Source organism: Phoca vitulina, unplaced genomic scaffold (assembly GCF_004348235.1).
Source record: "Phoca vitulina isolate PV1807 unplaced genomic scaffold, GSC_HSeal_1.0 scaffold13, whole genome shotgun sequence".
Lineage (NCBI taxonomy): Eukaryota > Metazoa > Chordata > Mammalia > Carnivora > Phocidae > Phoca > Phoca vitulina.
Genome location: NW_022589716.1, coordinates 21,086,666 through 21,113,065, shown reverse-complemented (window position 1 = coordinate 21,113,065; position 26,400 = coordinate 21,086,666). Strand labels below are relative to the sequence as shown.

General features: G+C 41.7%; 1 protein-coding gene across 5 annotated transcripts in view; it reads left to right on the top strand.

The window, feature by feature from the left end:
• Positions 1–26,400, top strand: part of ADAMTS9 (ADAM metallopeptidase with thrombospondin type 1 motif 9) — a 161,562-nt gene that overhangs the window by 88,954 nt on the left and 46,208 nt on the right. For all 5 annotated transcript variants that reach the window (XM_032411699.1, XM_032411696.1, XM_032411697.1 and 2 more), the window contains 2 exons: positions 1,577–1,738; positions 3,892–4,068. In XM_032411699.1, coding sequence (XP_032267590.1) covers positions 1,577–1,738; positions 3,892–4,068 — 339 coding nt within the window. The remainder of the gene's footprint in view (positions 1–1,576; positions 1,739–3,891; positions 4,069–26,400) is intronic.

Genomic DNA, 26,400 nt, shown 5'->3' with positions numbered 1-26,400 from the left:
GAAAACAAGTATGTTCAAGTTTAGAGTCATAATATCAGAATCCTCAGAGAATAGTGATGGAATTTTTTATAAATCAGAAATTGCCTAAATATTTTCTCAGAGAGAAGTCATAAATCTGTTTTCCTATTCAACATTTTAAAATTACATCCAATGTATTTTATAGTAACACATAATTTGTCCAGTAGAGGCAGAGAAATTGAACTTGGGTCCAATGCAATAAGCCCAAAAATACATTCACAGCTTTATTTGGAAGAAGCTGAGCAGCGAGAAGCATAGTTTGCAGGTATTTTGAAGCAACCCAGCTTTGAGCTAGGGCTCGGTAGAAAGCACAAATCGGCCATCAGAACCCAGAACTAAAAAAACAAATGTTGCCAATGCAGTTGGAGACTTACTAAATAATTCATGGGAATTGCACTGCTTTGAGGACTAGTTGGGTTTTGTTTTTTTGTTTTTTTTTAATATTTTTTTTTTGAAGATTTTATTTATTTATTTGAGAGAGAGAGAATGAGGGAGAGCATATGAGAGGGGTTAGGGTCAGAGGGAGAAGCAGACTCCCTGCCGAGCAGGGAGCCCGATGCGGGACTCGATCCAGGGACTCGAGGATCATGACCTGAGCCGAAGGCAGTCGCTTAACCAACTGAGCCACCCAGGCGCCCAGGACTAGTTGGGTTTTTTATAGGCAAACTGATTTTACAAGTTAAGGGTCAGAGTGAAGGATACTAGCAAACACATTGGTTTTGAAAAGATAAGCGCATTGTGGAAAGAAAAAAACACTCAAGATGTAGATAAAGAAGAGAACTATGAGAAGCTTGTGTGGGAAATTAGCTGAAATGCAAACATAATTCTGTGACAACCATGAGAGAGAACAGTAGACAGAAAGTGCCCCTGAAGAGAGGCTTGTCAATATGGAATCCAATTAAGGTCCTGTGGAAGTAAAAAAATAAATTAAAACACACATCTTGCTGCCATCAGCCACTAAAGTCGAGGCTACTGTGAAGAGAGAGAAAGGAACATTCCCTGCGAGGAAATGATGTCTAAGTGACATTCCATGATGCTTTGGATAATTGAATGAGTTAATATGGAAGCCCAACTTCAACAACTGGTGTGTCGTTAAGCATGTAATTTGACCTCTGCATTGAAAGGGAAGTCAAATGTTGGATCTAAATAAGCACTTGGGATTTTGAAAAGAAAAGAGTTTCTCATAGACTACAATGTCCATCAACAACACCTCTGTACTTCTCAGGGATACAGATGGGTTAAAGGAAGACAATAAATGGGACTGCTTTGGAAGTCACAAGACATTATCATTCCTGGGGCATCTTTTGAACACCTACTGAGGTCCTAATTTGTGTAAAGGAGAAGCCCTGTTTCTGCTGCCTGGGTGTTTAGAAGGCATGTGCAGGAAACAGCCCCACAAAAGGGAAGTTCTCGTGCTTGCTTTCTGTCCATTGTCTGGACGACTTGAGAAGGCATTCTGTCACATTTGTCTCTGACCTTCCAACCAGCTGCTTTTTGTGTCCCTAAACTGCAGATTGAGGTAGGGATTAACCTGTTGACTGATGTCTGATGTGTTCAGTGTTCCAGTACCTGTGCTGGTGGGTCCCAGCGGCGTGTGGTTGTGTGTCAGGATGAAAACGGATACACCGCAAATGACTGCGTGGAGAGAATAAAACCCGATGAGCAAAGAGCCTGTGAATCTGGCCCTTGTCCTCAATGGGCTTACGGCAACTGGGGAGAGGTGAGAGAGAGCCATCCGTTTGTATGTCCTTCGGAAAAAACACAGAGCGATTTTGCTGACCAAACTGCTGCCGTTCATAGTTTATTTTAAGGATGAAGAACGAGTTCTAGTGAAAGCTTCTTGATTTGGGATTAACCAGGAGACCTGTCTTAATTCTGAACCATTTTAAGAGTGCATTTATTACCAATTAGAAACAGTTTTTAAATACATAGGAGAGGAAAATTAGCAAAGCATGCAGATAAATGCTAGGTTAAATTGTGGGGAAACAACTCTGTTGATTAAAATATGGACACTTTTAAGGTAATGGGAAATATGTGTTAAATTGGTCCGTGACAGTGTCACCATGTTTTTTCATAGTTTTGGGCTGTTTGTGGTACAGTCTTGTTCCCATGGCATCTTTAAAATCCTTGATGAAACCAAATCCTAGTATTTCAAATCCTTGATGAAACCAGAATGAATAGGTGCTGTTATTCCCATCAGAGATGATGCATTTTAATGATGGAAGAGAATAATTAGCTGTATAATATCAAATAATAAAATTCTTCAGCTGTTACCTTTTAAGAGTGGCATCCTCTGACCAATGAGGGGCAGTAGAGTGTTGGGAGCAGACAAAACTGGATTCTACTCCCAGCCGTGACTCTCATAAGCTTTGTGGCCTTGGCAAATTATATAACTTTGCCAATATCTATAGCACCGTCTATAAATGGGAATAATAATGGCACCAATTCATGACTACTATATGAGATAGTATGTCAAATACGTAGCACATGGTCTTCAATCAGAGTTAAGTGCTATTAGAATAATGATAATCATTATCTTTTCTACTATTACTGTTTATCGTTAGTATTATTATTATCAAATAGGGTTTTCAGCCGCTCTTCTGTGTAGGGCTTAGATGCTTATTATTTTGTGTGTAATTAACCAAGAACGTGTCTCTCTACTCTTGAGTCCACAGGGAGAGCACATAGTCAGAGCTTGTTGCATTGGTCTGTCTTGACTCTAAAATTTATAAAATAAAACATGAGGATTAACATCTTGGAGACCCCAGTGCCAAGAGGGGAAAAAAATGAGATGGGTGGGCACGTTAGTCCAAACTCCTGGCTAACTGAAATCCCATGTCCACTTTCACATAACCTAGTAATCATAGGAAGTCATAACAGAGTGTTCTGTTGACTTTGCTTGACAGTACGTCATTCTGGAGGGCTTTGATGAAAGGCAGGAAGAGGGAGTCGGGCTTCAAGACTCATGTATTACGGGTTTCCCAAAACTCCTCACAGAGTTCTGTCCTGTGGGGCCCGTGATTAAGCTTCTGTAATTGGACTGAAGCCAGGAGAGTACACGCATTCACTGGGACGCTTGCTGTCAGCACAGACCAGATCATTCCAAATTCTGTGGGAGATCTGGCCTTGACACAGCAGGAGGGCCAAATGTCAGTGTTCCTGGATGTGAGCACAGCAGCACTGTCCAAGAAATACAACTTGTTCCTGCCTCAGAGGTCTGGGTCTAGCCAGAGTCAGAGCTTTATCCAACATTCCCGCCACGTTGTTTATTCATCCCCGGGAAAGTCATCGTTATCCCGAGATTCAGAGAGAGCATAAAATACCGTAACGTCATAAAGGTCTCTGGAGATTGGCGTCACAGAAGAGCCAAAAGTTGCTTACAGCTTCTTAGAAGTTGCCAGAAAATAAACCCAACTAAGTCATTATATCCTTTATTTGGTGTACTGGGTGGTGTACGGAATTTTATTTTTTTGATTTTTGGTTTCATAACCATCAAAGAAACGGCTGCAATCTTATCTAGTCACTTGCTATTGCATTGACCTTGATCAAGTTAATTAACTTCTTTTAAGCTCACTTGCCCATTTGTAAAAATGGAGCACATAATTAGAGTCTCCTCTTGATGAGAGACTACCTGTTAAAAGCACTTAGTACAGGTGATGAGGACACACTCAATAAACAGTGTCTACCATTAAGGTAGACAGTTCCAGTCTGTCATATATAACTATGTTGGTAATTTAGCTTGGGTCCACCTAGAGACTTCCCTTGCCCAATGCCGTGATAGAATTTGGTGAAGAAATGGTTCTTACGGGAAAGAAGATACAATTTGTCATTGGCTGTTCAGAGTGACTACAGCTTTGCTTTCTCTTCTTCCAGTGCACTAAGCTATGTGGTGGAGGCTTGCGGACAAGACTGGTGGTCTGTCAGCGGCCCAGCGGTGAACGGTTTCCGGATTTGAGCTGTGAAATCCTCGATAAGCCTCCCGATCGTGAGCAGTGTAACACACATGCTTGTCCTCAAGACGCTTCATGGAATACTGGCCCTTGGAGTTCGGTACGGCCCTAACTATTAATGTTTGTTAACCAAACTATCTTAACTAACAGGCCCAATTCCAGGGTATTCTGGGGCACTCCTCGGCAACACACAGTTGTCCTACTCACAAGGGCATCCCTGAAACTGGGCTGTGGTCTATGATTTCCTTCATACTGACACACAACAGAATTAATGTTTTGTGATTTTGCCAAAGTGACTTTACAGAAATACGTGTACCTCATATAGGCCTGGGGCCAATGTCAAGAAGTAGCTTCTGGTTTTTTTGTTTGTTTGTTTTGTTTTTTTTTTAGAAAAGCAAGACTGTCTATATAGATATTTTAAAGAAATGAAATAAGTTCGTGTAGTTATTAAGCTCCAAAGTGATTTCAGCAGACAACTCAATAGCAAACATTCTTTCCTTTCCTAAACTATGGGAGTTTTGACTTTTGGGGGAAGATACCTGCATATTGAGGCCAAAGCAATTTTTTTCTTCCGTGACTGTAATTTGCCTCTATGTGACTCGGGTACAAACTCAACTCAGTGACCACAAAGGCTGTGCCCACAAAATAGACTGAAATCATTGTGAAAATGCAATAGACCAACAACACTGGACTCCGTGACTTGGAGCCTTTCGAGGTATACGAAATGTTCTCTCTCTTTCCCCAAGACACAAAGCCCGTCGCTTGAGACAATTTTTTTGCTTCGGTCCTAGGCTTCCCTTGCTATCTGCTTAGCTGACATCGCGAGACAGGTTTGCCACTGTAAATACTATGCAAACTTCTGGGGCAGCTCTTGGCAAACAGAAAGTCGGCTATGTCAAAACAGTGCTTTGGCTAAGTTGTGTTATAATCCGGGGAGCCGTTAGGGCTGGTTCATGTAAATAGAGTAAATGTGTCTGTAAATACATTAATTGCACTGAATCTGAATTTGGAAGTATATGAAGTCATATCCGCAAGCTTTTTTTATTCTATAGGGTTTGGAGGAAAAGTCCTGACCATTCCTGAAACCAGATAAAGAACAGATTAACTGAAGTGAAATGACTAATACCTGTTGATGCTTCTAAGAACCAAGGGTTTCGGGGTCTGAGATTGTGTCTGCAGGTAGAACTTAGCTCTATAACCGCTGTACTTAGTCTTAAGGAGAAAGCTAGAGAAATGTAGAGTATCATCTCTCCTGGTACTAGTTAGCTGGGCTGTCGGGCTTTCATTCAAGAGCGTAAGAAATGGCACGCGGAGTCAGATACATATTCACCCGAAACATTTTGTTTGCAGTACTGGCACCTCCCAGAGCGAACATTGTGAAAAAGATCAGAAAGGACCATGGAATGTCAGGAACATTCCCTAGCACTCCCCGCTCCCCTCAGTCACCTATGACAGATTATTTGTCATGAAATTGTCCCTCTTGAGCCCATGATATTTTTACCTTGTTCGCCCGGCCAACAGCAACACCACATCAGAGTTGTGTCTCAGAAACTACTAGCCCTCTAAAAAGTTGTTTTTCTTTAATTTTGACCCAAAAATATCCCCTACCCTTCAGAGGGTGTATGTGTGTGTGTATGTGTGTGTATAATCATAAAATATTATATACCGTATGCATATATGTGTATGTATACACATTATATACAATGTATAATGTATATTATATTGGTTTCCATAGCATTCTCATCCTTGAATGCTTTCTAAATACCCCTCAAATTTTTTTACACGGGATCACCACCCTCTCCCACAGATGTTTTAAGAGCTTAAATGCTTACATCTTAAAATATGACCTGCTAATTTAACTGAAAACATTAAGATTTTTATTGTAGTTGTTCTTCTTAGGCCTGCACACAGTTTTCTGAAACACACACACAGAAAAAGAGAGGGAAAGAGATGCTAATGCTCTGTTATACACAGAAGAGAATATATGGATTTTGAAACTACTTTTGCCGCCGATATGATTTTCATGCTTCCTTTGTAAAGCGATCGTTATTCGAGTATATATTTAAATGCCTCTGCAGTCTAGGAGCAAGGCCACCTGTGCAAGGCTTCTCATTGTGATTTTCAAAAAATGAAATCAAAAGCATTTTATTTAAGTAGATACATCTGTAATATATTACTTAAATATGTGTGTGTGAGGGCAGTCTTTCAGGTTCTTACCGTAGGACTTTGATTTTACTTTTATGTTGATTTTTGTGGATGCTTTGGTACAATTTCTGAGCAATTCTAAATTTAAGCATACCTCAGTGAATCGTGTTAATAGCCATAAAGCCACTCCTATGGTGCTTCATCATTGTAACTGACAGTGAAATTAACAACAACCAAAAAGTATACTTGAGGTGCTAACGCGTTGCTTTCTCTTGAAAGCTGACTCGATTTATTAGAGACCAAGGGTAGCAAATAGTCCTTCAGTAGGGTTGCTTTCTCTCCCCACATTTTCACCCACTAGAGATAGTGTTCAGAAGCAACTTGCTGCTGTGCAAATAGGCCTTTTCCAAGGTCAAAAGGGAGATGGCCTCATTCAACAACTGTTACGGTATTTAGGGTTTTTGGGTATTTAGGTATTTAGGAAAGAAACCCACATCACCGTTAGCGTGGCTGCCAGAGTCTCTAAAATGAAGCTTTGGTGAACGTCAGGTTCAAGTGCCCGTTTTAGACCCTTAGTTCTGGCTCGTGTCCTTGCAGATTTAGAATCATGATGGTGAAAAACAGCCTCCAAAAATCCAGCCTTTTCTGTCCTATTTTGAATGTGTCCTTGCACTCTTACTTGGTAACGTGCTGATTTCAAAATAAGGTTCTTACCCTGATATGCCTTTCAGTCGGCTCCTGCAGTCAGGCCTGGGAGCGGAGTTCTGGGAGCAGACTGAGGAGGGAATGCACATGTCCCATCACTAGAGGACACATTGGAAAGAGTGCTCTGTGCTGTCAAACCACAGCACAAAGCAGGCTAAAAATCCGCAACATCGACAGTAAGCAGATCCATCGAGATCAGGAAAGTAACAGAGGTTGCAGGTGATGTCACCTCCCCAGGCTGGTCCTGTAGCGTTCCTTTCTGCCATGCCCCATGTACCTGCTTGCTGGTCATCTTGGAGACCGTGGTTCTCCGTAGGAGAAACTGCTTGTTGGGGGTTTTCATGACAAACCTGAAAGTGTTCTCTGAGCCTTGCTTTAGGTGCTTTGGAATAATGCTTGTCGACCCAAATAATGAGAATTTATGAGCTCACGAAGGAACTGTGCTTTTGTTTCTGCCTGGCCAACTTTTGAATTTGTGTCTACCTCATTTTCCATATTAAAGTTTGCAGCTTCCTTAGGTAGGAAGAGAAAATGTCTGACAACAGTATTTTATCACCTCACTGCATCTATCTCTAGCAAAAATAAAGACTGTAAATATCACTACCATACTTTCTGAATACAGTTTTGAGCAGCCAAGCCTAGTATTATCTGAATATTTTGAGCAGTACAGATTTCTATGTGTTTATATAATAAAGCATATTTATTTTTTCCATGTTATTTAATTTTATATACAATGTTTAAAAATCAGTGTTTATCAGCAAACTGTAAAGGCAAATAGGCTCTGTGAATTAGAAATGCATGTGTATGTTTCTTTTGGTTTTAAAAGATACATTTTAATTTTGTAAATCCCCTCCAACTTGTACTGTCCCTCTCCCAAATCTGAGTGGCCAATTGGGGCAAGCTTTATGTAATTGGGTAGTTTAAAATGTGTATTTTAAAGGGATACTTTAAAAAAAAATTCTGAATTGGAAATGATGCTTAGTGATATAAACAAAAATATACAAGGCTTACCGTTTTGTTGGGTTTTTTTCTTTTCTAATACTGTTGTCCTGATTCACTGAGTCTCAACTATGAAATATGAATGCTCCATTTATTGAATTTGTAGATAATGATAAAACATAGCGAGAAGACAAAACAAATGATTAAAAGAAATGGTTCTAAATATGTAAGAAGAGCTAGGGACAGGAAAACACTAACCTAATATGCACAAATTTGATCACATCTTATTCTTTGTGTTCAGATAACCATAAAAGACTTCAATGTTTGTCAGTTTTGTTATTTGTTCACCTGCAATACGTTTCAGAAAGAATTTCTTATTAAAGAAAAATAAAATATGATTGCAGCAAACTTGGAAGTTTTAAGAGAGCCTGCAGTTTTGAAAAAAGTGTACTTCATAAAGATGACCCCCGATGCCTATGGGTTCCATTTGCCCCTGCTGAGCCTCTATTTGACATGTGGTTTAGTATGGTAATTGAGGGTTGAAAGGACCAAAATCAGGGAGTCCTTATGTGAGTTTGAGGTTTATATAAGGTGTGAAATAAGATAACTCCTCCAAAGCAGATGACGATAGCTAACTTTTACAGAGTATTTACTACGTACCAAGCCAAGTTAAGCAAACACACATCATATTTAGCCCCCATGTTACCCCATGAGGGTGGTGCTTTTATGAATCCATTTGACTATGTGATCATCTACTGTAATAAAATGTCAGTGTCAGTAATCTTGTTTCATGTGATAGAAACAGCCATATTCAGAATGATTTTTTAAACTCCTGTTGATATTCAATAAAGGGTATACCTAAAACTCAGACTTCATCAACCTCAACATTATTTAGCTAATATTGATATTGTCTGTTTGACTCCAGCCACAGAAATTCCAAATTTATTTCTGTATTGGTAAATTCTCATAACCAGTGATTATAAACACTTCAAACAACTGGTTATGTTTTTGGGAATGGCAAAACATCTCTGTTTCATTTTAATGTTATCACATTAGCCAGATTAGGAGGAGGATATAAAGATTTTGACCATAAGGAATATCACATTAAATGCATATGCATTTTTTATAAACAAGAGATTTTACTAATGAAGACACATCTTAAGTATACTGCTGGTGCCTTTTAAAAAAAGAAATAAGAAATACATTATTTGGCTCTATCAATATGGAGTATTAAAAATAAGGCAGTTTTGTTTTTTTTTTAATCAAAACAAGCAAAACACTGGCCTGCATCTATCTCATTGGAGATAAAACTTAGCTGGCTTTTTTGGTTTTTCATTGTTTACAGTGATTGTATGCCTATGGGAGACTCTGTTCCTGCCCCTGGACAGCTGATATTTCATGATAGCTTGACAGATTTCTATTTTTGCAGTTTTTAAAAGTCCAAAGGTGGGGGAAGCAGGGATAGGAGAGTTATTAGACCCTGAGGAGGAGTATAGGTCCTCTCAGTGCCCCCCGTCAGCGAGTTGTCCTTCCGGAACGGGAAGGAATGGGAACTTTGGAATGTGGAGTGGGAGGTAGAGATTGAGTCCACGTCTAATTGGTTGGGAGGGAATCCTGATTAGTAAAGGCAGTCGAGGAAGATTTATTTTATGGAGAGGGAGTAAACAATTCTAGGTCATTCCTTTAAAAAAAAAAAGGAGGGGGTGGTCATCATTTATTTTTCAGCAAATACTTTTTACGTGCCAACTGTGAGCCCGGCACTGTTCTAGGCACTGAGGATACAGCAGTGAACAAGTCAGAGCGATACATTCAAGTGGAGAAGGAGAAAATATGGTATTAAACAAATAAAACCAATTACACATGTAATTAAAGAACTGACACCTTTTTCTCTGGCAGCCTCATTACAATCACAAAAATAAAAATACAGATTGCTCTTAGAAGAACACACAGGGTTCCTAATGATCTTTGTGCACTAAATAAAAATTGTCACTCCTATCTTTCCTTTTAAATGTACAGTTGCACAATCATTTTCAGGGATAAATGCTCCCTGGCTGGTGGCATGGAACTTTTAAAAACCTCGTATCAGAGAGTGTGCTTCTATTCAACCTTACGTTATAACCCAGACATGAGTTCAGTGGTCTGAGAGCCAGGGTAAGCAGAGGGCCTGGCTTTCCATCTCCCTGCTAGGGTTCTCAGCCTCCACACAAGCGTGGGAAGTCCTGGCTGAGGTTCATTTTCCCCTGTGTTATTTAATGATTACCAATAAAAAGATCTGGAATGTGTGGATTGCCACGTCACCACCTTTGCTTCTTGTTGTTTTATTTCCTCTAAAGTGGGATCATTTTCATGGGTGGTTTTAAAGACCACAACTTCCCTTTCAAAAATTTATAAAATGGAACATTGGCAGCCAAAAAAAGAGTGTGCCGGAAGTAGTGTGGAAAGTAATCAATACAGGCTGAGCCTACAAAACTATTATTCTTAGCCAGATCTGCATCCCCTTTCTCCTATTAGAAAGAGGATATGCCTTGGCCAATGCAGTCTGGTAACTTTCTACAATGATGGAAATGTTTTCTATTTTTTACTTTCCAGTATGGAAGCTACTAGGCCCATGTGGCTAATACAGAGCACTTGAAATGTGGCTAAGTGCAACAGGGATACTCCCCTTTGCATTGCATTTCATTTTAATTACTCTAATTTAACCAGCCACCTGTGGCTGGTGGCTACCATATTGGACAGGGCAACCTCAGACAACAGTGGGTCTTTAGCAATTAATACTCAACTAGCCAAGAAATCAATAAACTTATGAAAGTAAATTGGAGAGAAAAACCCTATGTCAGCTTGTAAAGAGTCCCGAGGTAGGATGCCCTTACATCCAAGTGAGTACCATTCTCCTGCTTTTCTTCTGTTGTGTGCCTTCTGCAGTGGGTGTTCTCTGACAGCTGGGCATTAGAAAAAACAGGACAGTGCAAAGAGAGCCTTATCAGAACCAGCTGTCCTGAGAGTAGTAACTCCAGGGCCTCCATGTAAAAGCAGCTGTTAAAACAACTCTCCTCTTGTGCGTCTTAGAGTTCAAGTTCATCGTGGCAGTAAGTTCAGTTAAGGAGAAAGAGTGTTTATGTGTTCAATGGGCCAAAAGGGCGAGGCTTGATTGACGCTTTTTAGGAGAAGACAAAAATGGGAAACACCAGGTAGTCACCTTGTAGAAACTTGGATTCCAAGAGATCATTCCCTTTTTGAAGGGAGTTTCAGGAAGGCAGCTTTTCATATTCACTGAGCCCTGTAGGTAAAGGTTGAGGAGATCAGCTTTAAGGGGCTGTGTTTGAAAGACACTTCAGAAGAATCAGGGTTGAGGCAATGTCTCCTCCATCACTGTGATTCTCATCATTTAGCTTGGCAAAACTTAGCCTCCTCAGTGTTAAGAAAGCCCTTATGGATTTATTCACATTCATGCCCCACACTGACACCCCCTTGAAATTAACATGTATGCAACAACATTGGCTGCAGATTAAATGATGATGTCATCAGTTCCCTTTTCCAGTGGCCAGATAGTTGTTGGTGGTGTTATTTTCCCCTTTAGGGTGACATCTGAATTAAACTCTAAACCATTACGGTGGTCTCTTTTTTAAAAGCACTCATTAATTTGTTATGTTCACTCTCAGGTTGGCTGTACACTGAAATGGGAAATAAGTAAAATAATTCTCAGTATCTCAGAAAGTGGATGAACTGATAGCTTCAGTTATCCACAAAAGAGCTGGGTTTTTTTTTTCCTTCACTTAATTTTGCACAATGTAATTCTTTCCATGATTATTGGGAGGGCTTTGATTTTTTAAATTATAACAATCACTTACATTTTGGAGCATTCACTTCTTGCTAGGAATTATACAAAGCAATTCACCCATAATGTCTAATTTAATCCTCTCTACTTGATGAAGTTAGCACCATCGGAGAAGTTAACTAGTTGGGTCTAGGTCACACTGTTGAGAAGGGGCTGAGTTAGGCTTCGAACCTGGGACTTTCTGACTTTCAAGCCCCAAGTTTTACCCAAGATATAATCCCTTCATTTTACTCTTCAGTTGATGAAGTGGTAAAATGCAACCTTGGTGGAAAGAGGAAATTTAAGATTTTCTGCTCTTCCAAATTGTAACTATTTGAAACATTCTGGAATTCCTGAGCCATTAATAAGTTTGCTCAGAGCTCCGAAGGGATGAATATGAAAAAATTGTTTCTCTTAAAATTAAAACCAAGTAAAGAGCAAAATTTAGGTTTTTAGGAGATTTTGAGAAAAAAGGCATCCCATATTTAATAGACACTCATTGGGTGATATGTCTGACGTTTTAATATACAAAGAGAAATGAAATAACCTGGGGTAATAAATCTAAGTTTTTTGTTTGTTTGTTTTTTGTTCAGTGGATCTGTAGATAATCGGGACAATAGATCAGATTTTGTCGAAGCCAGTTAGGGGATCTGCAGATGTTTGTGGTGATAAGGTTTGCTGTAGAATATAACCTGCTGCCCTACAAGTGAATAATGACATTAAAATTTATTAAAAAGTGAGTTCACCCTAAAAGCTCTCTGGCTGAAATAAAACCCATCAAATGCATTGAGATGTCTTCCAAACTGTTTCTTGAGCTAAAACTAAGCTCTTCTTTGGGCAATGCTGCATCTTCTCTGTTCCCATTGGTAGGACAGTCCACCACTTTGGGTTCTGTTCCTTTCTTCAGCCTTCATTGTCCCAACCACGTATTCCTCCATCCACATGGCAGGTGAAGGATAAGACTTGGCTATGGTTTGGGAACTGTGTGAGATAAAGAGAGGGAAAATATAATGGAAAAAACAGTGGGTTTGCTTTCTTCTTCTTAGCTAAAACAAAGGAAGAAATAGAGTCACCACATTTCAAGTGAAAACCTGTTAACCAAATCACTTATTTAATTGCCCCAAACTTTAATCTCCTTTGGGCTGAACAGGCCCACTGTTTAAGCTTGTTGCCTTTACTCAAAGTGGGCATAGAATAAACAATATTAAGATGAATGAATGACTGGGCCCAGCTACTCAGGAGCTGAAATCCTGATTGCATTGGCCTAGAAATATGGATATAAAGCGCTAACCTGTATGAGGGAATATTTAAAAAGAAACACAGAGGATCAGATGTTGGTGGTGAATCAATAGTGACTTCCTGACTTGGAGAGTTGTATGGTATTTATGTAGAAGAGTGTCCTTGATTTGGGGAAAGTAGAGTTTTGGAGATGATGGGACCTTATGTCTACAAGCCACTCATATATACATATACACCATTATTATATAGGGAGGGAGGAATGAGCAAGTGTGGTAAAATGTTGGCAACTGGAAAACCTGGATAAGGGAGTTCTTTGTGATGATCTTGCAGTTTTTCTGTAGGTTTGATATATTTCAAAATAAGTTATTGTTAAAATTTCTTAAAGAAACACAAATAGGTTCAGAGTGTGTATTTAACTTCAAAGGAAGTGAAGAGTAGGTCTGGATTTATTTTGGGACTTTAAAAATTCTGACATATTTTAGGAAGCTGTTTTCAATCTCAGATTTATACTATCACATCATAATAAAAGTGAGGGCTGCAGCCAGGGCTCAGCAAAAACAGAATCTTTCCTAGTTTTTCATTGGCTTCTTTCCCATGACTTTCTCTTCTCCTTGTCCCCATCTCCCTTCCTCCCTCAGCCCCCTCCCACCCATGCAGCTAAAATGAAAGACCCCTGGGAATGATGTGGGGTTTTTTGCTCCCCTCTCCCCAGGGAAACCCAGGCTTTCATTGCAAGCCTTGCCAGTAAATTCCAGTAAATACTTGGCTGTATGCAGACTCACCTTTTTTTTTTTAATCTACTGCTCCCCAGTAAAGCCTGGATTCCTTTGAAAACTAAGAGGTTTTCTTTTCTTTTTTTCAAAAATGTGTGTTATTTTCCTTGCATCTAATAAAAAGCCTTCAACCAACCAACTCACATATTTCATTGCAATTTGAACTTTTTTAGGTGAAATCATGATTTCCTTCTCATTGGTCTCCTCGTCGTCAGTTGTGAAATATCCGGGAACACCTTAGCGGTGGCAGGCCAGGGGCATGATGTCAGGGAGGAGGTGCTGTGCAGAAGAGCACGTTTGTTCATTGTCGTTGAGGTCTTCATTGCTGTGTGTGGGGATCAGGTTCACGTTGTACGTGTCACGTTCTCTAGAGACCAGGACTTCCCAACCCTTTTAGTCTGAGACCTTGATCATCTTGGATGGATGTTCAGCAGGCCCTTTACCACTTCCATCCACCAAAAAAAGCTCTCTGGCCCCACCCCAACAAGTAAGTTAAAATCAATTCAGTTTTGAGAGCTTGTTGGACTATCTGAAAACCTTAGGATAATTCTGTGGTTTTCAATTGGGGGTGATTTTTACCCCCCAGTGCACATTAGGCAATTTCTGGGGGACAAATGTCACAAATAGATTAGGGGTGCTACTGAATTCCAATGGATGGAAGCCAGGGATGTCGATAAGCATCCTACAATGCACAGCGTAGCCCCTAATAACAAAGAATTATCTCACCCAAAATGTTGAAATAGTGCCAAGCTTGAGGAAGCCTGAAGAGACATCTGGTGAGGAGAGGGAGGACTCCTAATCAAAAGTCAAAGTTGAGGTCACAGTTGCAAGCCCCATGGAATGATACTGTTTAGCTATCAGAAAACAATTCTCTGTGGAGAGTTGAATTTCCCATTAAATATTATGTGGGATTCCAGGAAGCCATCAAGGTCAGTCAAAGATTTTCAAGGCTGAGCTGAAAGTATGAGACCTCAAAGTTGCCTTACTGGACTGAATTTGCAAACCCACAAGCAGTGTCACTCACCCTTTTTCTGGAGGGGGGAGAAGGGGGTTGTTATAAATGTGTACAAATGTGTCCAATGTAATCCAGAGACATTCTGTGTGGCAAGTTCAGCTGGAGTGACCAACTTTGGAAAAAAAGGCATCAATGAGAATGGGTGTTTCTAAGAAAACAAGGGCTACTCCAACATGTTCATATATTTGGATTGTTCTGATAGCCCTGATAAGTTATATGTATTTGTTGCTTTTAGCTTTACGTTTCCAAGCAGTCCGTGTTTCCCTCATCCATGATAGAATTTGTGCATATGCAATGGTCCAGCTAGATCGAGGAATTGGTGTCAGAGTTGAATATTTAGGTTTTTCTTTTGGATACTTTTTAAAGGCAGGATGAATTACTAGTTTGCATTTTATCTGGGAAGTAGCAGACTGTGTTTTTGATTGGAGACTAAGGCCGTGGTACAGAAAGTATCTCATGGGTTGTAAATAGGTATGAATCAGGATATCCCAGTCTCAGCACTGTTGACATTTGAGACCAGGTAATTCTTTGTTGGCGGGCTTGTCTGTGCCTTGTGTGATGTTTAACAGCAACCTTAACCTCTACCCACTGGATGCCAGTAGTATATCCCCTTGGTTGTAATAACCAAAAATGTCTTTGAACATTGCCACATCCCCTGGGGGGGGGTCACATCACCTCCTCCCTGTAGTTCTATGGATTTCTTACAGCAGAACTTTTCTTTCCATATTCTAATGGGCATTAGGTGGGTATAGTCTGCAGCATTTCCTAAATGTGTTTGATACCAAATTCCCATTTTTTTTTTTAAGTCAGAGAATTCTTTAAGGTTATAAAATTGTTCCTTTCTCCTTTCTGGGAAGATAAACTGTTATGTTGTAGAGATCGCCAGGTTTTCACCATCAATTCTCTCAATTATTTCCCACTTTTTTTTAAATCCTTAAGAGGAAGTCATACGTAGGTGATCAGTTTCTCCAGACGTGTGGCATTAAATTGGCTTTTCAGTACATGAATTTCTGAGGAGGAAAGTTTCTGAAGCTCTACCTCTCCATACCTTCCCTTTCCCAGTTGGCAAATCTTTCCTGCTTTAGCAGGAGGCAAGTGTTACATATTTACCAACTGCAGCCTCCACAGTGCACACACATATATGCCCTCAGAATAGCAGGCTTAGCTCTGAGAAGGGTGGGTTAGAGAACATTTGAGATGCTGCATCTCCTGGCCCTAGAATGAAAATCAATCTCAATACTTCTCTTTCCAAAAGGTCACTAACAATGACCCATAAACACTAGTGGTGACTCCAAAGCTCTTGGACCAGAGAAACCTATCAGTAGAGAAAAGGCAAGCAAAATAACCCCAAGACACTGTCATCAACCTCAGAAGTTTTATGGTAGGACCTAAGTGCTAATGAAATATCGGATTTGTCCCACAATGTTTAAAGTTTTTTTGATGGGAGACCAAAGAAAATGTTGTTAGAAGATAAGTACACTGGTGCCCAATTTAGAAGAGATGGTTCTCCATAAGGCAAATGAGTGCCACCTTCCGGAATTAACTGGAACCTTAAATTTCCAATGGACTAGCTATATAAAAAGCACTTTAAAATTAGAAAATGATTTTTGCCTTTTATCTAATTATAGCCTGAATTATAAGCCTAATCATAATTATATAATTTGACTGGAAGTGGAGAAATAATAGCAAAGACCCCCATTTACTGAACATTTCGGCGAGCCAAACCCTGGGCCTGAGGCTTTGTGTGCATTATTGCTAACCCTCATAAAATCTTTGCAAAATCGACCTTGTATGTCCATTATGCAGGTAGGAAAACTGAGCTGTCAGAAGGCAATAAGTTTCCCAGCATCATATGGTCAGAAATTCTTGAAGCCAGACCTGACTGACTCCCAAGCTCCATGCTTTCCCACTCCCTCTCCAGTAGGGCTTTCAAAATGTCTAGAAATACCGATTTTGATTTGTGACACATGAAAGAAACAAGTGGAAACCAAGTGGAAACCAGTTTAGTTCTCTGCTTTTTAAAAGCCACTAAAGCTGAGTCCTTAGTATCTGAGTGTTTTCCAAGGGTTTTCAGCCAGGTTCCTGGTTTTGTTTATTTTACTTATCGAAGTGGGAGGTAGCTGCATACTTGTACTTTTAAACAGGACAATTTTAAAAATTCACTTGGTTTTAAATAATTTTTAAAGGAACCCAGAAATTAGGCTTGGTCACCCAGGATTCCCCAACCAGTGCTCCGAAAGGACCTAGCTTCCCCCCATCATACCGCACCCTAGTGTGATGACAATTGCTACATTTTTAAGGAAAAGTCTGCTGGACTAAGAAAACTAGATCTTTCTCGACACAACCTGATCCTAATACTTGGGTAAAAATTACCCCACTTAATAGAGAGGCTTGCGGTGGCTTGTTTGTAGAGAGTGTACAGGATGGTGGCAATGATTCATTTCTATCAAATTCGCTCTACAGTTACAAAATCTCAGGCTTGATATTGGTTTTGCAGCTCTGGATATCCTATACTTTGAGAGCCTTTTCTTAAATGAAAGTAAAAAAAGAAAAAATCAGGATCAAACTGAGACACACTGTTTTGGAACAGCAGTGAGAGTCTTCAGTTTTTTGCTTTTAGATGTTTCCAGCCAGAATAGAGATAGAAAATACCCAACCTATGTAGAACCCATTTGTGTCCATACATTTCTTCATAGTTTATTTTCAGTCCATATATTTACATTTTTCCATCTGGGAAAAAGTATCATTCTAAGGTGACATCTTTGTCGGGGGAGAAACCACATTACATGACTCAAAGTCACTCAGGGTATAGGATGGTGTCAATGGCTTAGAGCCAAGTTTCAACAATAGTCTTGCCTTTGCAGGGCAGAATAGTATTCTGAGTTCCTAGCTTCTGTCATTTGCTGTCAATTTGCCTTATATTACATCCTCAGATAACCTTCCTTTTAGGTGTCCCCTGTGCAGTAAGTATTTCTGTAATTATGAATTAAATACTTAACCACAAGAGTACTTAGCCAGTTTTGGACTGAAAAGACACAGGAGATAGGAAAGAACAATAGTTATTTGGTCCCTACAATGAACTGAGCATTGTGCAGGATGCTTACTTAATCCTTAAAAATTCTTGTGAGATAAGTGGCTCTAGGTTCTTTGAGATGCTATTCATTCACTCATTCATGCATTGACTTGGGTATTCCATAAGTATTTGAATGTTTTCTGTAAGCCAGTCACTACTCTTGCCCCTGGGGATACAGCAGTGGACAAAATTTCTTAGAGAAGAGGAATTAAAAAAAAAAAAAGCATGGAAGAGGGGATGGGATGGGAACTGTTCATTTAAGGAAGTCAGGGAAGTCTCCATTAAGAAGGTGACATTCGAACAGAGATACGGGAAAATACAAAAGCAAGCCATGTGGATATCTAGAAGAGTATTCTGGGTTAAGACCCAGAGACAGGAGTATGCCAGGCACATCTTAGCAATAGCAAGGAGGCCAGTTTGGCTGAATTAGAGGGGGTGGATGGTAGGATATAAAATTAGAGGTGAAATAGAGGAACATGGGGGTAAATCATGGGATGGGGAAGGAAGGGTCAGGCTTTTGGAAGGATTTTTGCTTACACACAATGAGGTAGGAAGCCATTGTGGGGAGGAAAGTTAAGTAGGAGCATGCATTTGTTTTAAAAGACTGACTCTGGCTTCTGAATTTAGAGGAAACTATGGGAAGCACAAAGGTAGAAACAGGGAGACCATTAGGAAACACCACTGCAATGAGTCAGATGGGGGAAGACCATGAGTGAGTGGGTCAGATGTTCACAGTGGAAGTGGTGAGAATTGGTGGGATTCTGATGTATTTTTAAAGAAGTACCTAAGGATTAGCTGAGAGTTGGGATATGGGGTGTGAGAGAAAGAGGAGTGGGAATGACTCCAAATGTTATGCACAGAATAAGCGGAAAGATGGAGTTTCCATTGACTGAAATGAAGAGGACTGACTATAGGAAGGAGGGGTTTGTGGAGGAGGACCAGGGCTTATGCTTTGCACATGTTAAGTTTGAGATGCTTATTCACCATCATTTCATGCCTCTGTTGAGCAGAATTGGAAAGAGAGGTTTGCCGTGGTTAAGCGTTTTGCGTAGGATCACAAAAGAAGAGATAGTACTGGTCAAACCCGGTCTGAATGATTCCAAAACCAAATTCATAACTACCACCTTCTTCTGCCCCAACCCTTGAGTTTCCATTTGAGTAGATCTCAGAATAGTGTAGGAATAATTTAAATTCACATATAACCATCAACCTAATTTTAGCCCCTTCTAATGCCAAGTCTTTCATGTTCTAACCATTTACATTTTAGCTGGTTTTATTTCTCATCTCATCCTTTCATAATGGCATTTTGAGCTATTTCTTTACCAAATGGTAAGCAGGAAGGGAAGACAAGAAAAGCCACAAGGACGAATAGTGCCTCTTGACAGCAACTCGGTCCTATCTGAACTCCCAATAGAGCAATGCAAAGTTGGAGGATGAGCATCTAATTCAATAATGGTTAAGATAAGGTTTTTCCCTTCTTCTGAGATATATTTCTCTGGATACAGACTCAGATATGTATGCACATCTCAGTTTTTGAGTAGTATTCATATCCACCCAAAAGCAAACTAATTACATAAACTACTTCCTCCCAAAAAAGTTGTAAATTTTTCAGTGTAAGATGTTTGACATGTTGGCATGTAAAGATGTTCCTTTCACACCAAACCAATGGAGGAAGGTCCAGTTATACAGAGAAAGCAAGACTGGAAGAGGCATTGTGTGAACTTTGTCCTGGTGTCTTTTCAATGACTGAAAGGCAGATAGACTAGTTGTTTGGGAAGAGGAAGAGGTTTAAGGGCTGGACATCAGTTGGGTAGATGAAAGTCCAGAGAGAACCCACATGGATTGCTTCTCTATGGAGGCATTCCCAAAGGTGACTTCAGCTTCCCAGGTCTGTTTCTGACCGTCTGTGACACTAGTGTAAGTCATGAGGGGGTGTCCCCAGACATTGTCATCTTCTAGCAGAATGACATTTCCAGGCTGCCTCAGTCATGGTCTACCTTCAGAGTGCCAAGAAGTTCTGGTCACCCATCCCTCAACCATAGCTTTTCCACCAATTACTCAGATACTTCGTCACTCACCTTTGCAATAGCTGAGAATAAGGATCCTGGCACAAATATCTCACCCACTATCCCCCCGTCTTCCAGACTGCCTTCATGAACAATCCCGTGGCAAGCACAAAGGGTGGGTCCTTGTACCATCTTCACCTGAAAGATGCCAATATCATTATTCTGCTGAAGTCAGGTTATAAAGAATTAAAATAGTCAGTGTGCTTGAAAATGGGGAATCAGAGGGCATGTTAGGGACCACAGGGCCAGGTGATGTACTATGCCTCGGTTTCCAGGGGGCACCAGTGGATATGGCTGTGATAAAATTCACCGGGTGTTGCTCTTGCAGATTGTCTTGGTTTTTGGTTTTTGTCTCGATGGGGAGAAGCATCATAATATTTAATATTCTTGCAGAACAAAAAGAACCTCAATTTGGATTTTGCAACTTGCATAGTGAATTTCATATGCTGTTCTATTTAACGTGAATATTCATGTCCCCTCCTCTCATATGAAGTTGTTTCATTATGAGGTAGGGAGGGGGTAGCTGCAGAGCCCTGTGCCTCATCATTCTTGGGGCGGATGGGAAGGCGGAGGGCATGAGCCCTTCCTACTGTGTCCCCGTATTGGCATGGCCCTGCCATCCCCCGTGCGAGGCATATGCAGGGCCACCTACTTGGCTGTCGTATTGACAGCAGCCTTCAAGCATGCTCCAAGCTCTGACATGTGACTCTTAGTGCCTTTTCTCCCATAGTCTTCGACCTTTGTAGTATTGCAGAGGCTGTCGGTGATGGGGGCGGTGGGGATGGAAGGGCGGCCTAACGCCCCATCCGGCTGGGATGACCGTGACTCCCGCATCTGCTTTCTTCCCTGGTGTTCCCTGCCAATCTCCTGCTTTCTCAGCTCCTTTTCATGGTAATAAGTGCCATGGTGGTCCTGGCCAGAAACAGCCATCAGGCAGACCTGTCAACATTGGCTTTATGCCCTGAAGTCACAGCCCTTGTTTGCTGGCAGAGCTCTCTCTCCCGCCCCAGTCATCCTGGTCCCCCGACGCCCCCCGTCCGGAGCCATTCTTGTGTTGTGAGAAGCCCTCACTGTGCTCACACCCCGCAGGTCACAAAGGACTGTGACCACTGCCAAGGCGGAGCTCAGCAGAGCCGGGAAGGGAGGGCGCGGCTGTTCGGTAATGGTGGTCACTGGTGTGGAGGCTGTGTTTCGGGACATTCAAGGACTAACCTCCCAAGAAGCAAATGAGAAACATAAGTAGTTCTTGAGATAATACGTGTGAGCAGGAAACGGTGGAGTAGGAAAAAGACGTGGCATTCGGATGTGGGGTCTTTCTTTTTCTTACTCGTCTTCCTGTCTTCTGTGGCCAGGGAGACCGTGTTAATAAGAAATAGTTGAAAAGAGTGAAAAGGGCACTAGTACAGGAGGAGTTCTCCACATTGATGTCTGCTGTGTGGATTGCTTTGGGACCTTTGGAGAGGAAAGCTCTTCCCCTGTTCACATGGGTGAGATTTTTGCCCAAGTCCCTCCTTCACTCAGCAAACGTCTATGTGAGAATGCTCATCTCAGAGACTCCATTAGTTAACCTGGATTTTTAAAAAAAACACTCCCCTTTCTATCCACGTGTTGGGAGATATTCTAAAAGACTCTGCTGAATAGAAATAGTAGTAGTGGTGTTAGGGAACGTGTAATGATTTGTACATTGTTCGGCCGGAACACCAAGAGCTCTGACTGTATGCAGTGTCCCACTTAATTGTGACGTGACTCTGTTGAGTGTCAATGGTGCCGTGGTCCCCATTTTACAGAGAACAAATCTGAGCTGAGAGAGGTTAAGTAATTTGCCCCAAATGGCACCAAAGTAAAATGGCAGACGGCGTGTCAGCCTAGGGGTGCCGGACTCCAAAACCTATGCCTTTAATTTGCGGTGTTTTAGAGCAAGGTGAAGACAAGCAGGGAGCTTTGTTTCCTGTGCTGCCGCTCATGCATGTCCCACCCGTTGGAATTTGTTCTTCACTGGTAGCTTGGAACGGGAGGTTGTTATCGCTCACTCTTGTTCCTATGGGTGTCTGCCATCCATCAAAGCCAGAGGTGGTAAAATCAACGCCTGCCTTGCTGTCCCTGTTTATCATGCTAGCTCTTTGTGAGCATGACTGACCTGGGAAGAATCGGGGTGACTGGTTAGCCATGGTTCCTGAGCAACGTGAAGAACACCAGTACTTGGCCACAAGTCCCCAGGGGATACGGTTCTGTGCCGGGTACAGGCATTCAGCATCCTAAGCCTGTGCTTACGTCTTCCTTGCTGTGTGACTGAGCTCGCCATGTCTCCTTCTCTCTAGTGTTGAATTTATAAGATAAATAGATGGACTGAGCCATCTTTGAGATGCCTTACAGCACAAACATTTGAGAGATTAGTCCTAGTGAATTGGCAGGTCCAAATCGACAACCCGCAGCCTTCCATTCATGACCGTGCAAAGAGCTATTCATTGACCAGGGAACAGAAGCCGCCATTTGCCATGTGGCATCAGGCAGACCCCACAGGGTGAAGAAACCCTGAAAAATGGCCAGGAGAAAGTCAGGGTGTGGCTTCAGCCAAAGGCAAATCTGGCCCTTTATTTATGTGATTGTATATTGGTACTCTAAGTGTCTTTCTTCCCAGGGTCCTAAAGATGCTGTGAAGAAAGTAATAAAAGTCAGAAATACTAACATTGTACCGGTACTGTCTTCCTGAGGCACTGAGGAATCAGAGGCTTCTAGAATAGTCTCAAGAGACATTTCTTTGAGGTCCTTGCTTTTTTGTTGTTGCCTTGGGTAAGTCGGGGTAAACAGCTTGTTTTCTTAACCAAGCCCTTTCTTCAGTATAGTTTAAGGAAGAAAGTGGTGGTTCTGGAGCCCAGGAGGTGCGGTATTTGAAGACTAACTCTGCTGCTCCCTGGCTTTGTGACCCTGAGCAAGTAATATCACCTCTTTGGTTCTCCTTATCTGGAAAAAGGAATCCTAATAGCATCTAAGTCACAGGGTTGCCGTTGGGATTAAATGGCAGAAGCCAGTGTCCTTCAGCTTAGTTTTTCATTCAGAGTAAGGGTTCAATAGAAGGTAGCTGGTGTGAGTTCCAGTAGTTCTGTTCCAACTGAAAGAGGGGTCCTGGGGTGGCCTTTTTGAATCTCAAAAATGTGTGCCAAATCAGTTCAGCATTCACACTGTAGGTCAGATTCCGGGTGGTTCTTTCTTTGTGACATTTAGGAAAACACGACATTTGGTTTCTAGTACACTTCCCTAATGGCTATGTATTTCATGTGTTCATTCACTTCCATAATTATTTGCTGGCTGCCTCCAGTGTGGAAGGCAGTACATAAACATGTGTGAGTGGCAGCTACTGTCTTTTTCCTAGGTGGCAAGCCCCGTGGTTTTCCAGCCCCCACACTGAGCCGTGTTGGGCGCTCTGATCCCCCAGTCTATGTCTTTGTGCTCTCATCCTGGCTTGTGGGGGAGAGTGTGTGCTGGCTGGTTTTGCCTCTCCTGATCATGTGATGCTCCCGCACACTCACTTCATTCATCACCGTAATTGGCAAAGGCAGTCCTGAACCTTGGCTGCAAGCCTCGCGTCCTTGCTGACAGCCTGCTTTTCAGGCGAGGCTTGACTTTATGTTTTGGTAAACAAAAGCAAAATGAGAATAGAATCAGAAAGAGCTGTTGTTAGTAAAAGATGCAACCAAACATTTTTTTTTAAATGCAGGGATTTGGATGTGACTTTCATATTTTACGGGATCACAAGGGCAAGGCAAATAGGGATTAGTACAGTGTCCTCTCTCAAAACTGAAATCTGCTCACCAGTCCCAGAGTGATGGTTAGCTACTTGATTGTCAAAAATCCTTCCAGCAGGAGAATCTTGACTTAATTTGGTAATGGCTTGCAGTGTATGTCCTTCCTCTTGGCCTTTCAGTTCTTCCTTATTCCTAACCTGCTGGCAGCCAGTCCTGTGGTTGGAAATATGGACTAGTTGACCAGCATAGTATCCTCCATCACACATGGCACATAAATGGAGTCTCATATGTTCTAGATCCCTTGGAGCTGGAAATCACCTAGATATACAGAACAGTGCCAGACATTCTGCTAGAGCTATTCTCCTGGACCATCCATTAACCCCTATGTAGCGAGCATCTGCTATACTGGGCAGCCCTGGTCTATACCCTGGCCCCTCTGTGGCTTCCTTTAAGCCCCAGCATCACCCAGCCCCATCGAGAAGCTTCCATCTGGCCAGATTCTGTGTGCATCCCTGACCTCCACCTGCCTTTCTTATTCCTTCTTAGTTCCTTAGTTCCTAACCAGATACTCTCCCATCTTCATATGGATGTTAAGATTCGAAGCTGCCTTGGCAACCCAGGAGTCTCATTCTTTCTAGGTCCTCAGCCCTTCTTATCCAGGCAGACACACTGGGGTGGTTTGCTGGCTTCTTAATGTCTGAGAGACGACGCCCCTCCATATAAGTGAAAGGACTGATGCAGGGCATCCCCCATGCCAGGGGCAGCACACCAGACCCTGAGGTTCACCATAACTAGAGCTACCACTCGAGAGAGAGAAGCCCTCAGTAGAGATTACGAAAAGGCTGCCCACGCCTTGAGTGTCGTGTCCACCAGATGAGTTGAAGTGTGAGGATTTCAAGCTCTTAGACCTTAGTGGAAAGTGTTGAGGCAGCAGCTGAACAAAGCTTCACATTAAACATCCCCTGTGAATGGCCTCACAGAAACAAAAGCCCCAAAGCCCAGGCATTTGGGATACTGACCTTGATATTTCTAAGTAGCAAGCAGAGATTACACCACATTGTTGAGGAGTGTTGTGCAAAGCTGGGGGAAATGTATTCTCTCAAGAAGGTTGGGTTGTTTCTCCAAAGGAACAAACATTAGAGTCCAATGGGCAACTTAGGAGGCTATTTCGGCTGCACATTTAAGGACTTAAACATTCCACTGACCAAGACCCCTCAGATATGTGGCCAATAAATAGCCCATACTAGGTGATGCACTGAATTTAGCTGTCATATCTTAGTGTCACACATTGATGCAAAAGTCAGTGCCTGGAAAAGGCTGGAAATGATCAGATGGAAATTTCCCTCAGAATATAAGAGCTGCAACCTGTGTTTATTTGATTATCAAAATGACTTCTTTAGGAAATCATAATAGACCCACTAATGAACCTGTTAGATATGAAAATTTCCCCCAAGCAGCTGCTTCTCTTCACTGGTAAGTTAGAAAGCATGAAATGAGAAGTGGTTTTTATGATTAGTTACCTTGAGGATTTCCTTATCACTTTTAGATCTTAATTTTAGGCAAATAATATGTGTAGTGAGTCATGCTGAAGTATTGCATTCTTTTTTTTCCAAGTTGGTTCCATTCAAATCCCCAAATAACTGGATTTTAAGGCATCAGATTTGGAATCTACTTCCTCCATTTTCATTTCACGGGCAATAGATGTTGGTTGCACCAGCCGTGCCTCTCGGATGAATTATTATCAGTGATGATGGTGATAATTGATCTGTTTTCCTTGTGCTATTATTGTTCTCAATAGACATCTGTCCGCTTGCGGTGGAATCATGGGGGGAGATGTATATAGAAAGCACTGTGGTTACGCCAGTTTGGAAACACCAGTTGTCTCCAATCCTAGTACCTATCTCTGTGGTTATTGGGATGATTAAATGAGACAATGCATGTACAGTCTTAGAGCAGTGCCTGGCCATGAATGAATGTGAGAATGCTGAGCCTTTTCTAATTCTGCCTCTGTAGATTGCTGCCTCCTTTTAGACTGTCCCCCTGATGCCACGGCAGATTACTGAATTGCCATTTCCATCAACTCTCTTCCCCCCCCCTTCATATTAAAGGATAGGTTGTTTGTACTACTTATATATTGAAATGACTATCCCTATGGGTCGATTTGCTGTAAGTTCACCCATGTTCCTCTGTTTCCAGGTATGCCTGTTTCTTCACCCTAATTAAGCCAGTTCGCACCCATGAATGCAGACCTTTAGAGTTCAGTCTGTTTCCTACAAATAAATATATCCTTGACTCCCAGTGCTGTTTCCCCATCCCTGTAAGTGTCATCACTATCCAGTTAGCCATACTGCAAACCTGAGAGTCCTTCCTGAGTCTGCCTTCTCCCCTGCACCCCACAGCTGATCCACCATTTCTCCCTCAAAAGAATATTTCTTAAATCCACCAACTTCCCCCACCCCAGCACTCTGCACCCTCTTTAGAGTCACCATCACCGGGGCACCTGGGTGGCTCAGCTGGTTAAGCATCTGACTCTTGATATTGGCTTAGGTCATGGTTTCAGGGTTGTGAGATCAAGCCCTACATCAGATTCTGCACTGGGCATGAAGCCTGCTTAAAATTCTCTCTCTCCCTCACCCTCTGCCCCTCCCCACTTCTCTTTTCCTCTAAAAAAAAAAAGAAAAAGAAAAAGAAAAGAAGGGCGCCTGGGTGGCTCAGTTGGTTAAGCGACTGCCTTCGGCTCAGGTCATGGTCCTGGAGTCCTGGGATCGAGTCCCACATCAGGCTCCCTGCTCAGCAGGGAGTCTGGCTTCTCCCTCTGACCCTCCTCCCTCTCATGCTCTCGTCTCTCGTTCTCTCTCTCTCAAATAAATAAAGAAAATCTTTAAAAAAAAAAAAAAAAAAAAAAAAAAAAAAAAAAAAA